The sequence below is a fragment of the Solanum verrucosum genome, unplaced genomic scaffold (genome assembly GCF_900185275.1).
Source record: "Solanum verrucosum unplaced genomic scaffold, falcon-dt-bn FXZP01000101.1, whole genome shotgun sequence".
Classification (NCBI taxonomy): Eukaryota; Viridiplantae; Streptophyta; class Magnoliopsida; order Solanales; family Solanaceae; genus Solanum; species Solanum verrucosum.
The window spans coordinates 1,291,583-1,308,745 of NW_026020111.1; the positions used below are offsets into that span (position 1 = coordinate 1,291,583).

A 17,163-nucleotide genomic window follows, 5' to 3' on the forward strand; every position below is an offset into this window, starting at 1 on the left:
AGCTGCATTTTATCATGAACTAAGTATGAGACTTAAACAGAAAACAAGAACCTTAAGACTTCGTTTTCCTCAAATTCTTTGTGGTAGTTTGATACATGAAAACAACTGTTGTCATGCATAATTTGTAGTCGTTTTTTTAAAGAAACGCAAAACAACTGGCCTCCTGCAAGATACGCAAAAGAAAAATCATTTCTCCAGTGGATGGATTAACCCAACAAACTCGAGAAGCAACACAAACATAAAAGACCAAAATTCAACACAGCAAGGTCAGAGACATTCATTTGACACGTAATCTCCTAATATTTGAGATTATCAAGCTAAGTACCATTAATAAATTAAGGCAAGACAGGAAGAGTAGTGCTCCAAGTAGTAACATTAAGATAAGCTTATACTTAACCATCCTAAGATCTGATCTTCTACGCATTCACAGAACTATAAATCACCTTGTAACTTGCACCAATTGTCAGCAACGCGGCAGAGACGTCAGCACCATCTGTGAAGGACATAAGATCTTGAAATAAATAACAATGGCATGTTAATTGGTAAAGAAGAAATAATAAATGATAAATTTTCATTTGAGTTTTTGAAAAACACGAGATAATGAATGGTACAATAATGCACTATTTTTGCTCTAGACAAATCTTCATAGTATTTAAACAATATGACAAAATTCTAGCTTGCCAAAACTCAACAAGTTCTCGAGGAATATCAAATGTGAATATTTATAATTAAATGCGAAGAGATGTATTTGTGTTGATGTGTAGATATACATCATCTTAAGCAACTACACACTTGATGGTTCTTGAAACACTAAACTTAATGGTCACTTATTAAAAGCTTCCAACTTATACTTTGAAATACGCTAGTTGTCTTCAAGATATTAACACTAGATTATACAAGCAGCATATTTCTAAGTTCTGACTTTCCTTTTGCTCCAAGAATAGGACATAAACATATGAGAGCTGCTACATTACACCCAGAACACAAGCTCTTCTTGCCAGGGTATCAGGAACGGAATCAAGGAGGAAATTCAGGTTCTACCATTGATTAGATACTCAAAAACAATTGTCTCAATCCCAAACAAGTTGGAGATTTGATTAAATACTCAGTTTAGCAAAATGACATGCATCTTCTAGTACTACACTCAATTTCCCTCTGTAGCTATCTCCCACACATTCAGGTTGGCTCTTCTACGCATAGATACTATCGGTTCCGCACACTTTAAAAAATATTCAACTCTATCCCGCCATTCATCATTAGAGATTTTATTTCACGTGTCCTTGCTTCAAGTACTTTATCTCCCTTGTAATTTTTCCAGCGAAGATTTCACTTTATGGGTACTAGAAGTCATGAGACTATGGGAAGCACATCTTGTTTCGGCAACTTTTAACAAAAATAGTTTTGAATGATTTTGGAAAATGGCATGCGTCATTTCATGGTTCACCATAAAATTCTTTAAGCAACTCACTTCACCAATCAATTTTAGTATCCTTCGACCATTCACAACTTCAGAAGTGAGGTGATTTTTCGAAAAGTTGACATATACTTTTCAAAGCAAGACTAGGCAATGAATGACACACGGTGTCAAAAATATGTGAGGAAAAATTTGTTCAACATAGAGCCGGCAAGCTTCATATTTCCTGCATTATCGGTGATAACTTGAACATTTTTTATGCCTTTAAGAAACAACTTAGCAATATACACCCAACCCTTGACAATTACACTAGAATCAACCGATTTCAAGAAATTGGTCCACCACTAGATGCTCTCATTATATTTATCAATGGTCGCCTTTAAATATCAGACCATCCAAACAAATCGACAATCCTTTTACATGTATCACTAATAGGTTGTAATTTTCTACCTATATTAGTCTTTTCTTAAGCCAAAAGAGTAGTTAATAACCTATTATAAGTTGGTGGAATATAATCATACATATGATTTGCCACCAAATACTTTTTCAAGTAAGGAGAAGTTGTAAATTGAATGATAAATCTGATGCATAGAACATCCGAGTTGCCAACTTGTCGGCAGTGATTCTGTTAGAAATGCTAAAAGATTTCTCTAGTGCTCCACCAGTTGAACCTTTTCTCTTTTTTCGGTTGTCATTAAATCTGAGTTTTCCGGTAGAGTCAGTGTTATCAAAGGCGAAAAGCGCAAAAAAGCTCTAAGGTCTGTTGGGGCATTAAGCGCAAATAAAGCGTGGGCTTTAATGAAAAAAAGCGCAAAGGGAGAAAAAGAATACAAATATATATGTTTAGTCCAAGTCTAATAATTATAAACATGAATGACAAATATGTGACCAAAGAAATTGAAAAAAAAAATTATGATAAAGTAAAATACCAATTGCTTAGTGTCACTTCTTCAGAAGAAGTTCATTGGCGAGGAAAAGTTTGTCTTAGAACCTTGATGACTACAATGAAGCGCACATAAAGCGAGGCGAAGCGCACAACACATTTTGAGCCTTGCTTCAGGGCATAAGCGCGCCTTTGACTACACTGGGTAGAGTTACAGAATTTTCCCTTTTTTTGCATCCAATTGTACCATTGTTTTTTAGCATCTTCATTTGCCAAATACTTCATGGCTAATCTCTTTGCATATTGCAACTCCATGACCAGATAAATTTAAAAGATGTGCTTTTACTTAAGAATATGAATCCGTAACTTTTTTATTGCAAAAAGTTACATGACCACACTCTATTTCCACCACCATTAAGAGCCTTAGTATGAATCCATAAAGGTTTATCATCAAAACTTGATCCAACACTTTTTGTTGGCCTCGAAATACCCTTTCCTTCTTGTTTTTCAGCGCTACTAATGATGCCATGGAGGACCATAGAACATTTCTCTTCCTCCAGAGCCATATTCAAAAGTTCTTCATCCCCGTGGCATCATCAACAGCGGCTGAAAAAAAAAGAAGTATTTTGAAACCAACAAAATGTGTTGGAACAGATTTTGAGGACAACCCTTTATGAAATCATATTAAGGTTGTTATGGTTGCTCTTAATGGTGGTGGAAATAAAGTGTGGTCATGTAATTTTTGCAATAAAAAGTTACAGATTCAAATTCTAAAGTAAATGCACATCTTCTAAAGCTTTCCGGTTAGAAAGTTGCACTATGCAAAGAGATCAGCCATGAAGTATGTGTAGGATTGAAGATGGAGAAGGAAGAAGCCATAAAGAAAAAATCAATGGTACAATTGGATGTAAGAAAAAAGGCAGATTATGTATCTCTACCAGAAGGCTCAGATTTATCACAACCAAAAAAGAGAAAAGGTTCATCTGGTGAAGCACAAAGAAATCTTTTAGCATTTCTAACGGAAACACTACCGACAAGTTGGTGGCTCGGATGTTCTACGCATCAGGTTTATCATTCAAAGTGGCATGCTTTACCTGGCTGCTAGCCAATTAAACAGTTTTGACATTTTACAATATGGCCAAGACAGGTATCTCTTTATGCAAAAGATGCTCCCTATGTGCTAAAGAAACACAAACGGTGAGACACCTCTTTCTAAACTGCAATTCACTGACCAACTGTGACGGATTTTCCTTTTATCTCAAAGGCATTTCCCAAAGAATGCCTAATAAGATTGGGGCTGGACTATATGGAGAGAGAAATAATAAATGCTTTGAGAATAGGAACAACAACTTGCAGGATGTCAAGCTTAAATGTATTTTGTTGTTCTGTTTTTGGTATATAAAATGTCTAATCCAATAGGACTGAGTAAATCATAGGTACTTTAGGGTCCATCAGAATTATGGTTCAATTTTGGAGAAGATTACTTCTTTTTCTTCTTATTTATAAATATGGTTTTTTCTGTACTACCTGCTGACTTAAATACAAACATGGCCAGTGTAAAAAAAAAGGTTTATCATTCAATCGCAACTTCTCCTTACTTTAAAAAGTATTCAGAGTTTTTGACAACAAATCATATACCTGGTTATGCTCCACCCAACTTATAATAGTTTACGAACTACTCTTTTGGCTCAAGAAAAGGCTAACATAGATAGTTAATTACAACCCATTAAAGATACATGGAAAAAAAGAGGATTATCAATTTGTTTGGATGGATGGTCTGATACTAAAAGACGACCACTGATAAATATAATGTGAACATCTAGTCATGGACCACTATTATTGAAATCAGTTAATTCTAGTGGAATTGTTAAGAATGGTGAGTATTTTGCTAAGTTGTTTGTTAAAGCCATATACGATGTTGATCCAAAAAATGTTGGTCAAGTTATCACCGATGATGCAGGAAATATGAAACTTACTTGTTCTATTGTTGAACAAACTTTTCCTCACATATTTTGGACACCATATGTCGTTCATTGCCTAAATCTTGCTTTGGAAAGTATGTGTCAACCTTTCAAAAATTCACCTCACTTCTCAAGTTGTGAATAAATACTAAAATTGATTGGTGAAGTGAGTAGCTTAAAATTTTGTGGTGAATCATGACATGGCACATGCCATTTCCCAAAAAGTGTTCGGAACTATCTTTGTTAAAAGTTGCCGAAACTAGATTTGCTTCCCATATTATCATGACTTCTCGTATTCATTAAGTAAAATCGCATTGGAAAAAAAGGTGATGGATGACAAATGGAAAAATTACAAGGGAGATAAAGTACTTGAAGCAAGGGTGTTTGAAATAAAACCCCTTGTGATGGATGATAACTGGTGGGATAGACTTAAATCTTTTTACAGTGTATCAGTGTTATCAAAGGCGAAAAGCGCAAAAAAGCTCTAAGGTTTGTGAGGATTTTAAGCGCAAATAAAGCGTGGGCTTTAATGAAAAAAGGCGCAAAGGGAGAAAAGAATACAAATATATATGTTTAGTCCAAGACTAATAATTATAAACATGAATGACAAATATATGACCAAGAAATTGAAAAATAATTATAATAAAGTGAAATATCAATTATTTAGTGTCACTTTTTTCATACGAGGTTCATTGGCAAGGAAACGTTCGCCTTAGAACCTTGATGATGACACTGAAGCGCACATAAAGCGAGGCGAAGCGCTCAACACGTTTTGAGCCTCGCTTCAGGGCTTAAGCGCGCTTAAAGCGCGCCTTTGATAACACTGCAATGTATGAACCAAATAATATCTATGCTTAGCAGAGCCAACCCTGATTGTCCACAATTGCACCTTATTTATGACATGTGGGGTACAATAAGCGAAAAGGTAAAGGTGATTAAATTTGAGCATGAGGGGAAAGATCTTATTAATGGCCAATAGGATTTTCTTTGAGAAAATTCAAGATGTTCTCGTGGCTAGGTGGAATAAGAGTAATATTTTGTTGCATTGTATGGCAGATTTCCTTGGTTTCCAAATACTACCATGAATCGTGGCTTCAAAGTGAAAGCAATAGGACAAGAAGACTTGTTCCTAATGAAGATAGAGAGATTTCCTTATATAGAATCAAATGCTTTCAATTATCAAAGATCCAAAACAAGATTCTTTGGAGTAAAGGGCATTTTGTAGTGGAAATGGTCACTTTAGTGAGCCTCATGTGGTTGATGTTATATGGGGTATGAGGAGCATCTATCTTAGTGGGCTAACCATGGTATAAATGCTCCACTTTTACAAAGTTTGACTTACGAATTGCCGTCCTGGTTGGCTTCTTCATCTTGTTGTGAAAGGAATTGGAGAACTTTTTTATTAATTCATAGCATCAAGAGAAACAAGTTGGCAACTTCAAGGGTTGAAGATTTCTTTGCTGTGCATTATAATCTCCGCTTGCTGTCTCAAAGAAAAGAAAAATAGTGGTCCAGGCAAAAAATTGGGATTTAGGAAAGTTTTTTGATATTTCTCGAGTAATTTTTTTAATATAAGTTTATTTCACAATAATCTAAAATTCATTTGATATTGTTTTAGGTGGAGATCATTTTAATATGAGAAAATGGTCTAAACCCCCGCCCCCCCAAACCTATACTCGAAATCTCAACTACACACTCCAACTTTACGGGTGTCCTATTACCCACCTGAACTTTATATTTATCTATTTTATACACACCTAAGTGCTGACCTGTCATGGGAGGTGTTCTCACCTCCTCTAGGCGCGTTAGAAGGTTAATTTTGACGAAAAATTCCTCCTTGCTTGAGCTCCAGCGAGTTCTCCTGAATTACAACCTCTGTTCATATCGATTTTACTTGAAGTCGCTGCCTCAACGCACGGCTGGCGCGCAGCTCGTGCACAACAACACAATGTCTACTAAAATTAGCATTACTTCATGTACAAATATCGTACTAACAAATAGTTTGATGTGTTCAAAACTAGACTCAAATACCTTTAATTTGATAGATCATGGGTCACCTAACTCTTTATATGTTAAGTAATACAACTGCTGACTTTTAAGCTTAGAAACACTTCTCAAGTACACTTCTCTCTCTTGCATACTACCCTTCAACAGTTGCAACTTATAACCCTCACAAGGATATATGTGACTACTTCTACTTAAGTCTGAGACTTAACCCGGTGCTCTCACCATGTTCAAGCCTATCTTGGAGTCACAAAGTATTACACATAAGATGAAGGTACTAATCCTATATTTCTGTACGAAATTCCACACCAAGAATAATACTTCTTCTTACCACGCCATTCAACTAACCTCGAGTTCAAATTAAGAAACTATTAGTGCATAACGCATTGATCCATATGTTATCAACATAATATTAAAGCCTACCTCTATAACCACTTCATGGACTTCAAGGTAACCAACCCATCTAATAGTTTGTATCTTTCCTAATTTCTTAACATAAATTTTCAAGGACTACAACCAAGAGACACACCATAACTTCTCATGTAACTATTTCATACAATAAATCCTTGATCTCCCTCCACTTTTATAACCTTAGGTAGAATAAGCATCCCTCAATCTTCCCAATAAAAAACAACTACCTTCTCATCTAAAACCATCATTCAATTGTTATCAACACCACTATGCAACATCAAGAGGGTCACCAAAGGTCTAGAGTATGAAGATCTAGAATATGAGAGGTATTGTTAAATTATAGCTTATAATTATCATTACTTAACACTCATAAATGGGGGCCTAAAGAGAGAAGTGTAATATGCATGAGTATGTCATCTACTTGAAGCATAAACCACACATAGAGAGGCACTGTAAGCACAGAATATGTCATAACCATCCATCACCACCATGGGTGAACATAAGTAGGATTTAGAACAAATAGATCATAGGCATGAGTTGTTCAAGAAATCTGATATGTAAACATACAAAGCATATTGTCATTTCACTTATCACCAAAAATGTATCATGAGTACATAAAACTGAGTATGAGCATACTGAGAAATCATGGGGGCATACATCATAAATCGTACATCATAGAGCTAGAAGTCATGGAAGCATAGAGTAATATGGGGGTTGTTGTTCTAAGGCTATTGCTCTAGCATTTAAGCATGGACATGAATCTGTATGAGGTCCATGAGAATGGGTCATGGGTCATGGACATGATGCTAACACCCAAGAGATGAGTAGAATGTCATTATGACTGAAATATGAGGAATACTAAAGAAATGAATTGTTATCTCATCATAACTCCTTCTAAAATGCATTACAATCTGATTCATAAGACTTGAATTGGTTCTTTCAACCTATCATCTCCCCCTTAGATCAAAGGGGACATTCCAAGCATGTGCCTATTCCATATCCTCTAAACTCAGCGATAATATACACATGACCGCTTTAATACTAGGACAAAAAGATGCTAGCTTCGTTATAAGATATTCCTTTTAGACATACCACCCTCAACTTATTCTAGTTTCTATAATCATCATCATCATATGACTTAAACTCTAGCAAACATAACCAATTCCCCTAGTACCTCATAATTTAATCTTTCTTGTTATCCTACTCACATCCCACCTCTAAGTTCATATCCCTCTAAATCAATGGAGGATAAAGCTTCACTAAGAGACACAACTCCCTCAATCTCATAATCCTCGATTCAACTCTTAAGAACACCATATAAGACATACTCAAACATACAATCTTAGAACACATAACACTTAATAATCTTAGAATATCATGGAAGCACATATTACCTTGGGTTCACTTCTATCTTCCTAATGCTTAAGGATCTCTTTTATCCATTGACTTAGTCACCATTCATTATCTTACATACAGAACACATCTATATCATACTTGCACCATCACACTTTTTGGAAACTCATAAACTTATATTCTTACATATGCTATTTCAAGCCTACTAGATTGATTCCATAAAACTAACATCAATAACCCCAAACCATCATTTATTTCCACATTAGTTGATCATTCACATTTCAAACTTAGTGTCTAACACCAAACATTCATAACAATCCAACTCCACATACTATTCTAGCTTAATAGCTACTAGATAAAAATTGAGAAACACGAGTCCTCTAAAACCTCATACTAATAATAGTCGATCTTCATCTTATAGTCTATCTAATTATAATACATTAGCATCTCCTTCTTTCATACATCACCACTACTTATTCATCCGTATGTCTAAACTATATTCATAGCTCTATCAGTATCAAACAGCTCCTTTTAGAATCACAAAGTGAAGCCTAGATATATCAATCCTTAACTGCTTTATACTTTCATTTATGGCATGTATCATAAACTTCCTAGTTCAACCATAATCTAAGTCATCTTAACCACTAACTTATTTTCTACCTTCTACCATGAGATCTACATCAACTTACTACCCCTTAGTTAACACCTGAATACATATCACCTCAATTCTAAGTTAATGGATACATAACTTCTATACATATATACTACACTCTGATAATTCATTATCCTAACCTTTCTGAATACTATAGATAGATTCACACTTATAATTTTGGGACATTCTATTAATAAATCATAACATCCCAAATCACACTATCTTATGGGTAAAATACTGTCCAAGAATCTGGATACATACTTTCTCCTTTCATGAATGTTCTATGTAACGAAGGACTATAGAAGAATCCAAATGCATGTCATTTTTTGGCTCAACAACACAATTCACATAAATAGAACTTAAAATTTTGAATTAACGGGCTAAAACACACTAATGGGCTCCTCTCAAGCCCTTTGTGCAATCTCTGAAATGATGATAGTTCTATCTAAGAACACCTTATCCAGTAGGAATTGAGCCTAACTACTTCTTTAACCTCGAAGATGAGGAATAGTTAAGAAAATTGAAGCAACACATGAATCTGCATATGTTTCTTAGGGGATACCTTGGTTGCACGATCTAGAGTATGAAATAAAAGAAATATTTCCTAAACATCATGTAGCTACCCCTTATAAGTGTGGTGCGCTTCACAACCATAAAAAGAACTACTAGATGCGGCTTTTCAGACATCCTAGGACACTTGAACCTAATGCTTTGATACCAACTTTGTCATGACCCGATTCTACACCCTAACCAAGACACGGTACTTGAAACCACAAGTGATCCCAAGCTAACCCTTGGCATAGCATACATATCAAAACATATCATATGAAAACTAAAGCGGAAGTTGTAAACTAAAATCATAATTGAAATAGATTTTTTTTTTTTGAAAAGGTAACTTTAATTGAAATAGATTTTAGAAATAAGTCTATTACAACTGAATACTATTGTCTGAAAGCCTCAAGCCTCTTAACTGAATAAAACAATTTGTCGGGACAAGACCACGGACTGCCTGAAAGCTAACACAACTAAAGTTAATAAAATCCAATAACTCATAACTGAAGTCCTCTGAATGCGAGGAGGACTCACCTATCTCTGTGGTTTCTTGTATTTTGTTGTAGTTTGATTATAGTATTATTTGTTGTAGCGTTGTTATGCTACTATCTGTTGTGTTTGTTATTATTTATTGTCTCTTGTACTTCAATTACGTCTTATTCTAGATTGTTTTTGTCTTTGAGATGAATGTCCATCTGAAACAACTTTTCTACCTCACCTCTTAGGTAGATGTAAGGTCAGTGTCATTCTACCCTCCTGTGACCCCCATTTTGTGGAACTACATAGGGCATGTTTTCTTGTTGTTCTGCGGCATTAGGTACTCATGCTAGGGACACGAGCACACTTGCTTCTCGTTTTTATAGCTACTCCAGCAAATTACATCCCATTACATTCACTCATTCAACTATATTTCCTACATAGCCTTAGATACTCGTGCTAGACACACATGCAAACTTAAGAATTGTTCTTATATGGGTACTGCTCAGGTTGCATTAAATAGGTTTTATGGTGAAGTTAAGATAAATGAACTGTACTGGTGGCCTTCAAATCAAATTAATGTATGAAATTTCTAGTAGATTTTATAAAAACAGCTTGATTAAGAAGCAGAACAATACCAGATTATCAATTACAGTAATGCAGGTATAGTAGAAGTTGTCACATGACACACCAATTTTGCAAAAATGTTCCCCTTTTCTTGATGAACAAGCATTTCCAATCAACAATGAGTTTCATCTAAAATTTTGCTCGGCTTGCAGTTTTTTATGATCATAAATCAGAAAATTCAGATATTCTGTTTTATTTTATTGACACTGCCTTCAAATATGCATAGCAGAAACAGGAAGGCACACTTGAATGTTGCTCATAGATGAGCCACTTTTCTTGCACTGAAATGGTTATAAGGTAAAAGTAAGAAAAAGATGAAGGAACTCTGCTGCACAAAATTTGTATACGAACTTGCTCACTAATATGGGACATATCTTTAAGAAGACTACTTAATGACTGGGAGGTGGAGAGGGTGGCAGCGCTACTGGAAAAACTAGCTGGAATGATTATAACTACAACACAACAGACAAGATCCTGTGGAAACATAGCAAGGATGGAGTCTTCTCAGTCAACAATGCCTACAAAAGAGGACTAATGGGGATGACAGGGGCCCCAAAATATAATTGGAACTACTTTTGGAAGAGTGACATTCCTACAAAAGTAGAGTGTTTCACCTGGTTAGTGATAAAGAGAGCATGTTTAACAGAAGAAGTTCTACAAAAGAAAGGCAGACAACTGGTTCCTAGGTGTTTTTTGTGCAACTTGACAGGGGAAACAAATAACCATCTCTTCCTGCATTGTAAGTTTTAAGTTTACTGCTCAAATTTGGAACTTATTTCTCAACATCACAAGCTTGAACTGGACAATGCCAGAACATACATCAGATCTGTTGAGCTGCTGGATTAGGAGGGGAGGCAGTAAGAGTCAAAAGAGATGGTGGAAGCTAATACCATCATGTGTATGGTGATCAGTCTGGAAAGAAAGAAATGGAAGATGTTTTGAAGATAGATCCAATTCCATCCACAAAGTTAAATGGAATTGTATAGTATCTCTACTTTTTTGGTGTAAACAGCTTTATATAGATGATATAGACCAGATTATAGATTTGATAGGAAATCTATAATTATCCCTTTTTGGAGGTAGCCAGCATACCCTTAATGCTGAAGAATTCAACCTTACCAGTTTCAAAAAAAGAAATCACAATAGGCTGATTCAGGAAAGAAGAAATGAATATATACCTGATAACTAGTGACATATCCAAAGGAGATACTAATTGTGCTCCTCAGAAATTGTAGGCGATAGATCTGTTGTTTTCTTCGCTTCAGACATCTCAACTTCGCATGCAGCAACATCTGGTGTATTTTCACTTTCTAAGCTCATCTGTTTGAGCTTATCTAATTGTATAGCACGTAGCTCATATCTGATCATCAACATTAATTGAACTTAAACTTCTTCGGTAAGTACAAGCACAACGGCATTTGCAAAGTTAGTACACGGAACTTACTTGGCAACAAAACCCTTAACGAGAGCAAAATATATCGTCCAAAATTGGTGATCCTTTAAAAAACGGGGGCATAATTTGAACCTCAATTGTGAGAGTTCCTGAATGTTGCAATGAAGTGAACAACCGATTAAAGAAGATAATGGATAAGAGTGAAGACAAGCAACCACAACTAAATGCCAACTGATAAAACTGATGCAGGTCTGTAACCCAATATGACTAAATACACAGAAATAATATATTTTCATCTACTGGAAAATGTATGAATAAAAGTTAAGCTCACAGTAGAAAATAAATCTCCAGAGAGAAACAGTAATGCAAAGGTGCGTAACAGGAAGTAGGAAGAGAATAGATGCAAGCTGATGAAACTAACATGTGTCTCTCAGATATAGCCAATAACTGGTAGAAACAGGCATATAATAATCGAACTCCACTCAAGACACTACTTAGAGGAAGGACTGCAGGATCACCTATATTGTGCAACAAAAAGACAAAAAGAAACAAGTCAAAGTATCTTCTTTTTCTTCATATTTTGGTTGTTTAAGTGACATGTATTTGGGCACCCAAAGGTGTAGCCTAGTGGTCAATGAAGTGGTTAAGAACCATGAGGTCTCTGGTTCAAATCACAAGGAGACAAAAAACACGAGGTGATTCTTCCCATTTCTCTTAGCCTTTGTAGACAGAGCTACCTAGTACAAGTTGTTGGTGGGAGGTGACAGGTATGTCGTGGAATTAGTCATGTTGCGCAAAAACTAGCCCAGACACCACGATCATCAAAAAAAAATGTTACATGTATTTGGCAGCTTCACATGCCACCATTTTATCAAGATATGAAATGTTGCTAGCCTAGTAGATTGGTGTTGGCCTCTTCTTCTAAAGAGATGACTGAAATTTCCTACTACATCAACGATCAACCTATCTACGAAAGAAGCTTTGCTAATGCCAAACAACATGCTCGGTGTTAAAAAATGAACATTGGGCCTAACTTAACTGCAAAAGAGGTGGTGAGGAATACCTAAGACCAATAAAGAGACTACAACTTATACACTTAAACAATGTGAGAATCTAATACCGTTGACATACCTAGGTCCTCAAGCATCTAATAATATCAACTATGGGTCTGACTCTATACCATGTAAACAAAAATGGATAATGGGCTTAACTCAACTTCAAAAGTTGTTTGAAGTGGATAGGATAACCAAATCTATATAAAAAGAGTAAAAACTCATACATCCAATCTTTCAGTCAAAAAATTGGTGGTAACTTTTTTTTTTTTTTTTTTTTTTTTTTTTGATTTGCACCGGGTGTCCGAGTCTCTTTGAGCCCCGACTAATCCCGGGGGTGCACAGGCCCTCGGCAAGGAGTTTCCCGCAAGTGCACCACGGTTAATTCAGGTTTTACCCAGTCCGATGGCCCTCAGAAATTGTTTGCACCCACTGGGTTTCGAACTTGAGACCTTGAAAGGGAGCAAACCCCAAGGCTCAAGTCAATTGGTGGTAACTTTTAACATTACCTTTATCCAAAAAAAAAAAATTGGTAGTGAATTTGACCCTATTAAACATATCCATAGGTTTGCAGCCACCACTTAATAATTCTAAATCTCAAATAGAAATAAAACAAGTGTAAAAACCTGGCTTGAGATATTTAGTCTAGTCACTCTAGTAAACAAAATAAACTGAAAACCAGGTTAATGGTCTTTGTATTGTCTCATACTACAGTATAAAACTAAGCCTTTTCCATAACTGCATACTCCCTTATTTCCTTTTCACATGGAAATCTTTCCTTTTCGGTTAATACTAAAAAGAAATACACTTTCTTATGTTTCTTCTGACATTCTCATTTCAATCTTACTGATATGTACTTTTATAGGAATTGATATGAGTTGTTGAAATCCCTACTAGAAATACATTTAAAGGTCATTTGGTAGGATGCATTAGAAAAAATAATACATGCACTAGCTTTGTGTATTATTAATATCTTGTTTGATACACTTTTTTCAATCTATGTATACACTCTATTTGGTACAATTCCATGTATAACTAATACATGTCAAACCATAGTATTAGCAATGCAAGGTTTTTAATGCATGCATTAGCATGATTAAAAACACAATTACCCCTCAAAATGCAGTAGGTGGTCTGTATATGTATGTATTTACCTATAATTTTCATATTTTACAGAGTCAAACATCAGTACCTCTTGAAATCTATGAGAAAGGGTCAAAATCTAAACTAAACCAAGTGAGTCTAATTCAACAAACTCAAAGGATGAATCATATTGTAAAAGCAATAAGAACCCTAGTTTTACAACATCCAAAACGCAATTCCTAAATCTTCCTTCAAGTCAGTTTCTAAAAATCCCTAAAGGGAACAGTAATGAAAAAAAAAAAAAAAGGTAAGAGCAAAAGGCATAGAATGAAAGATAAGCAAAGACCTTGAGTTTGGAGAGAACAAGCAAAGCTATGAGAAAGGGTCAAAATCTAAACTAAACCAAGTGAGTCTAATTCAACAAGCTCAAAGGATGAATCATATTGACAAGCAATAAAAACCCTAGTTTTACAACATCCAGAATGCAATTCCTAAATCTTCCTTCAAGTCAGTTTCTAAAAAAACCCTAAAGGGAACAGAAAAGGAAAAAAAAAAAAGAAGGTAAGAGCAAAATGCATAAAATCAAAGATAAGTAAAGACCTTGAGTTTGGAGAGAACTAGCAAAGCATGACGCTGTTGCCAATCGGATAGATCTTTCCGTACATTCTCGGGTGCATCTCCATCGTCCTCATCTGGGAGAGAGAAATTTCGAAAGGTGTCAATGGAGAAGGATTTGATAAAATCGAGTAATTGGTCAGTGACGCCGTAGAGTAGTTCGTCGTCCGGTTGAGCAGTAACAGTTGTGGTGGTGGTGGTGGTCTTTGTAGTTCTAGAGACGCTTCGTCGGAACCATGAATATACATCCATCTAGGCTACCCTAATCATCTACCACTCGCTCGATCACTCTTGCTTCATGCTAATCAACTTCATTTCCCCGCTCAAAGTTCTCTCTTAAGAATTGGTCAGGAGGAATAAAGCTTATTTTTCATTTCAATTTCAATTACTAATAAAAGCGACATATATAAAAAGATACTCTCTCCGTCCCATTTTATGTGGCAACATTTGATCGGACACGGAGTTTAAGAAATAAATGAAGACTTTAAAATGTTTACCAAATTGCCCTTTAAAAAGTAGACTCACTTTTCTCTCTCCTCATAAATGTATTAGAGTATTATTTTAAGATTAAGTGGGACCAATAAGGGTAAAAAAAGAATTTCACCTTTAAATACTTACCATATAAGGAAATGTGACATTCTTTTTGGGACTGACCAAAAAGGAAATGTTGCCACATAAAATGGGACAGAGGGAGTATAAATTTGATCAAATTCATGTGATTGACATTTTGTAAGTATAACAATACTGATTTAGCTGGAAAAATGAGGTAAGAATGCCTCACAAGTCTCCAATTAAAAAAAAGGGACAAGTGGGGCCTCTTCATCTCTTCCTCAATTTAATTTAACTCTTAATTAATATATTGGACCAAATTAGTATTTTTAAAACTTAGGAGATTTTATTTAAAATTGTGAAGCATATTAAGAATGGAAAAAACCTTTTAACTTATTCAATTTTCTTTTTAAAACTGAAGTTACAAGGGAACGTTGGAATCCAAGAACGGGACTTTTTTTTTTCAAAAAAAAAATTTCTTCTTCATCTTCAAAATCATCAAATCTTCTTTGAGTTTGTTGTGTTTTTCTTTTCAATCAGTAACTTCTAATACAAGGTAAATTTTCTTCTCTTTTCTATTTCAAAGGATAAGATTAGAGTTTAATAAAGAAGAAAATCATCATCATCTTGCTATTATATTTTTTTGTTTTTTTACATTATATTTATTCCGTTTGAACTTGAAATTAACTCAAAAGAGCATTTTTGATAAGTATAAAAAATATTTTGTGTCCATTCTTCAGCTGGGTTTAGTGAATTCAATTTAGTTGTTTCAGCCAATAACTTAAGTAGTTGTTTGGACAACTACAGAAGTTGTTTATAGAAATAACTTTATATTTTTGTAAATACAGAAATTGTCCAACAACTTCCTGTAGTTGTTCGACGATTCAGAAGTTGTCCCAACAACTACTGCAGTTGTTAGACAATTGTGTTTAATTGTTGGTCAACTGATTAGTTGTAGGACAAATAATTTAATTATTGATCTATAATGTACCACTATTGCTCCTTTTCTGTTGATCCTATTCAGTTAATTTCTTACTATTTACTAACTTTTAACTATTTTAGTGTAGTTATAATGCTTCAATATAAGAGGAAGAGAATTGGAACATCTTCATCCAATCCAAATGCTAAAGAAAATGCTGAGAGCTTAACCTGCTAGAAAAAGAGGTACCACAACACTTCAAAGTATCGGTGGACAACTATCTGGAGAAGAAAAAAGTGATCAAAGTAGCGACGATCAATCTAGTGAAATGGAAAAAAATAGTAAGAATAACAGTGACCTATCAGGTGAAGAAATAAGTGATGAAAATAGCTACAAAAATTCAAGTGAAGAGAAAAAAGATGGTAAGAGTCATGGAGATGAATCAAGTAGAGAGGAACAAAGTGAAGAAAGTGAAAGTGAACAATCGGATGAAAAAGAAGAAGAAGGTATTGAATCCTCTCCAAATTATGTTAAAATCATTTCCAATGATAAGTATAAGTTTAAGACCCACTTGAGTGTGCCTGGGTCTTATGATTCAAAAATCAATGCGAGAGCTGGTTTTGGAGCTCAATTTGTTGAGTTTAGAAAGATTTTAATCGCACAAAAAATTGAAAATGATTTTAAAAAATCTTGTTTTGGTCACTTTTTGAAGTTGGATCAATCTGTAGCAGTACAACTTCCAATGAAGTTAGTACATAGCATTTGTCTTCGTCGTATATTTTCTGAAAAGAAAAAAGAGATTTGGATTGATTATAATGGTTTGCCTCTTTGTTTTGGCAATAATGAATTCGCTATTATGACTGGACTTCGGTGTCATTCCCTACCTCCTCTAAGTCAACAATTAGCGAAAATTGAAAAAGAAGGTGAAATTTTGGTTGATCTGGTGGGTCAATCTGCAAATGTTGTTGTACTCATAGAAAAGATGAGTGATCCATGCTTAACCAAAAAGCAAAAGCTTGCTATTAGTATGGTTTGGTTTTTGCATTGTGTATTGTGTTCAAAAAGTGCCGAAAAGAAGATAGAAACTCATTGGCTAAAGATGGCGTCTAAAAAAAGTGTGTTCAATTCATATCCATGGGGTCGAGTTAGCTTTGATCTTACCATTAGCTATCTTTTGAAAGAGCTAGATTCAACCAAATTAAATCTCAGTATAATTTT

General features: G+C 34.9%; 1 protein-coding gene across 2 annotated transcripts; it reads right to left on the reverse strand.

Moving 5' to 3' along the window:
• Positions 1–280: 280 nt before the first annotated feature.
• LOC125825413 (uncharacterized) lies at positions 281–14,809 on the reverse strand. 2 transcript variants are annotated; one of them, XM_049504755.1, is made up of 4 exons: positions 14,463–14,809; positions 11,779–11,876; positions 11,513–11,694; positions 281–511 (listed from the first exon to the last, which is right to left on the reverse strand). In XM_049504755.1, the coding sequence occupies exons 1-3, from the start codon at positions 14,727–14,729 to the stop codon at positions 11,544–11,546; spliced, it is 516 nt and encodes a 171-aa protein (XP_049360712.1). In that variant the 5' UTR covers positions 14,730–14,809; the 3' UTR covers positions 281–511; positions 11,513–11,543. The 2 variants fall into 2 exon arrangements, with proteins under 2 accessions (XP_049360712.1, XP_049360711.1); XM_049504754.1 differs by lacking the exon at positions 281–511 and adding an exon at positions 10,334–10,615.
• Positions 14,810–17,163: the final 2,354 nt, after the last annotated feature.

Coding starts and splice junctions, on each gene's coding strand:
- LOC125825413 (XM_049504755.1), bottom strand. CDS start 14,729: ATGGATGTATATTCATGGTTCCGACGAAGCGTCTCTAGAACTACAAAG. Junction 11,877..14,462: donor TAGTTCTCTCCAAACTCAAG/GTCTTTACTTAT, acceptor TGCAACATTCAG/GAACTCTCACAATTGAGGTT. Junction 11,695..11,778: donor GTTAAGGGTTTTGTTGCCAA/GTAAGTTCCGTG, acceptor GTTGATGATCAG/ATATGAGCTACGTGCTATAC.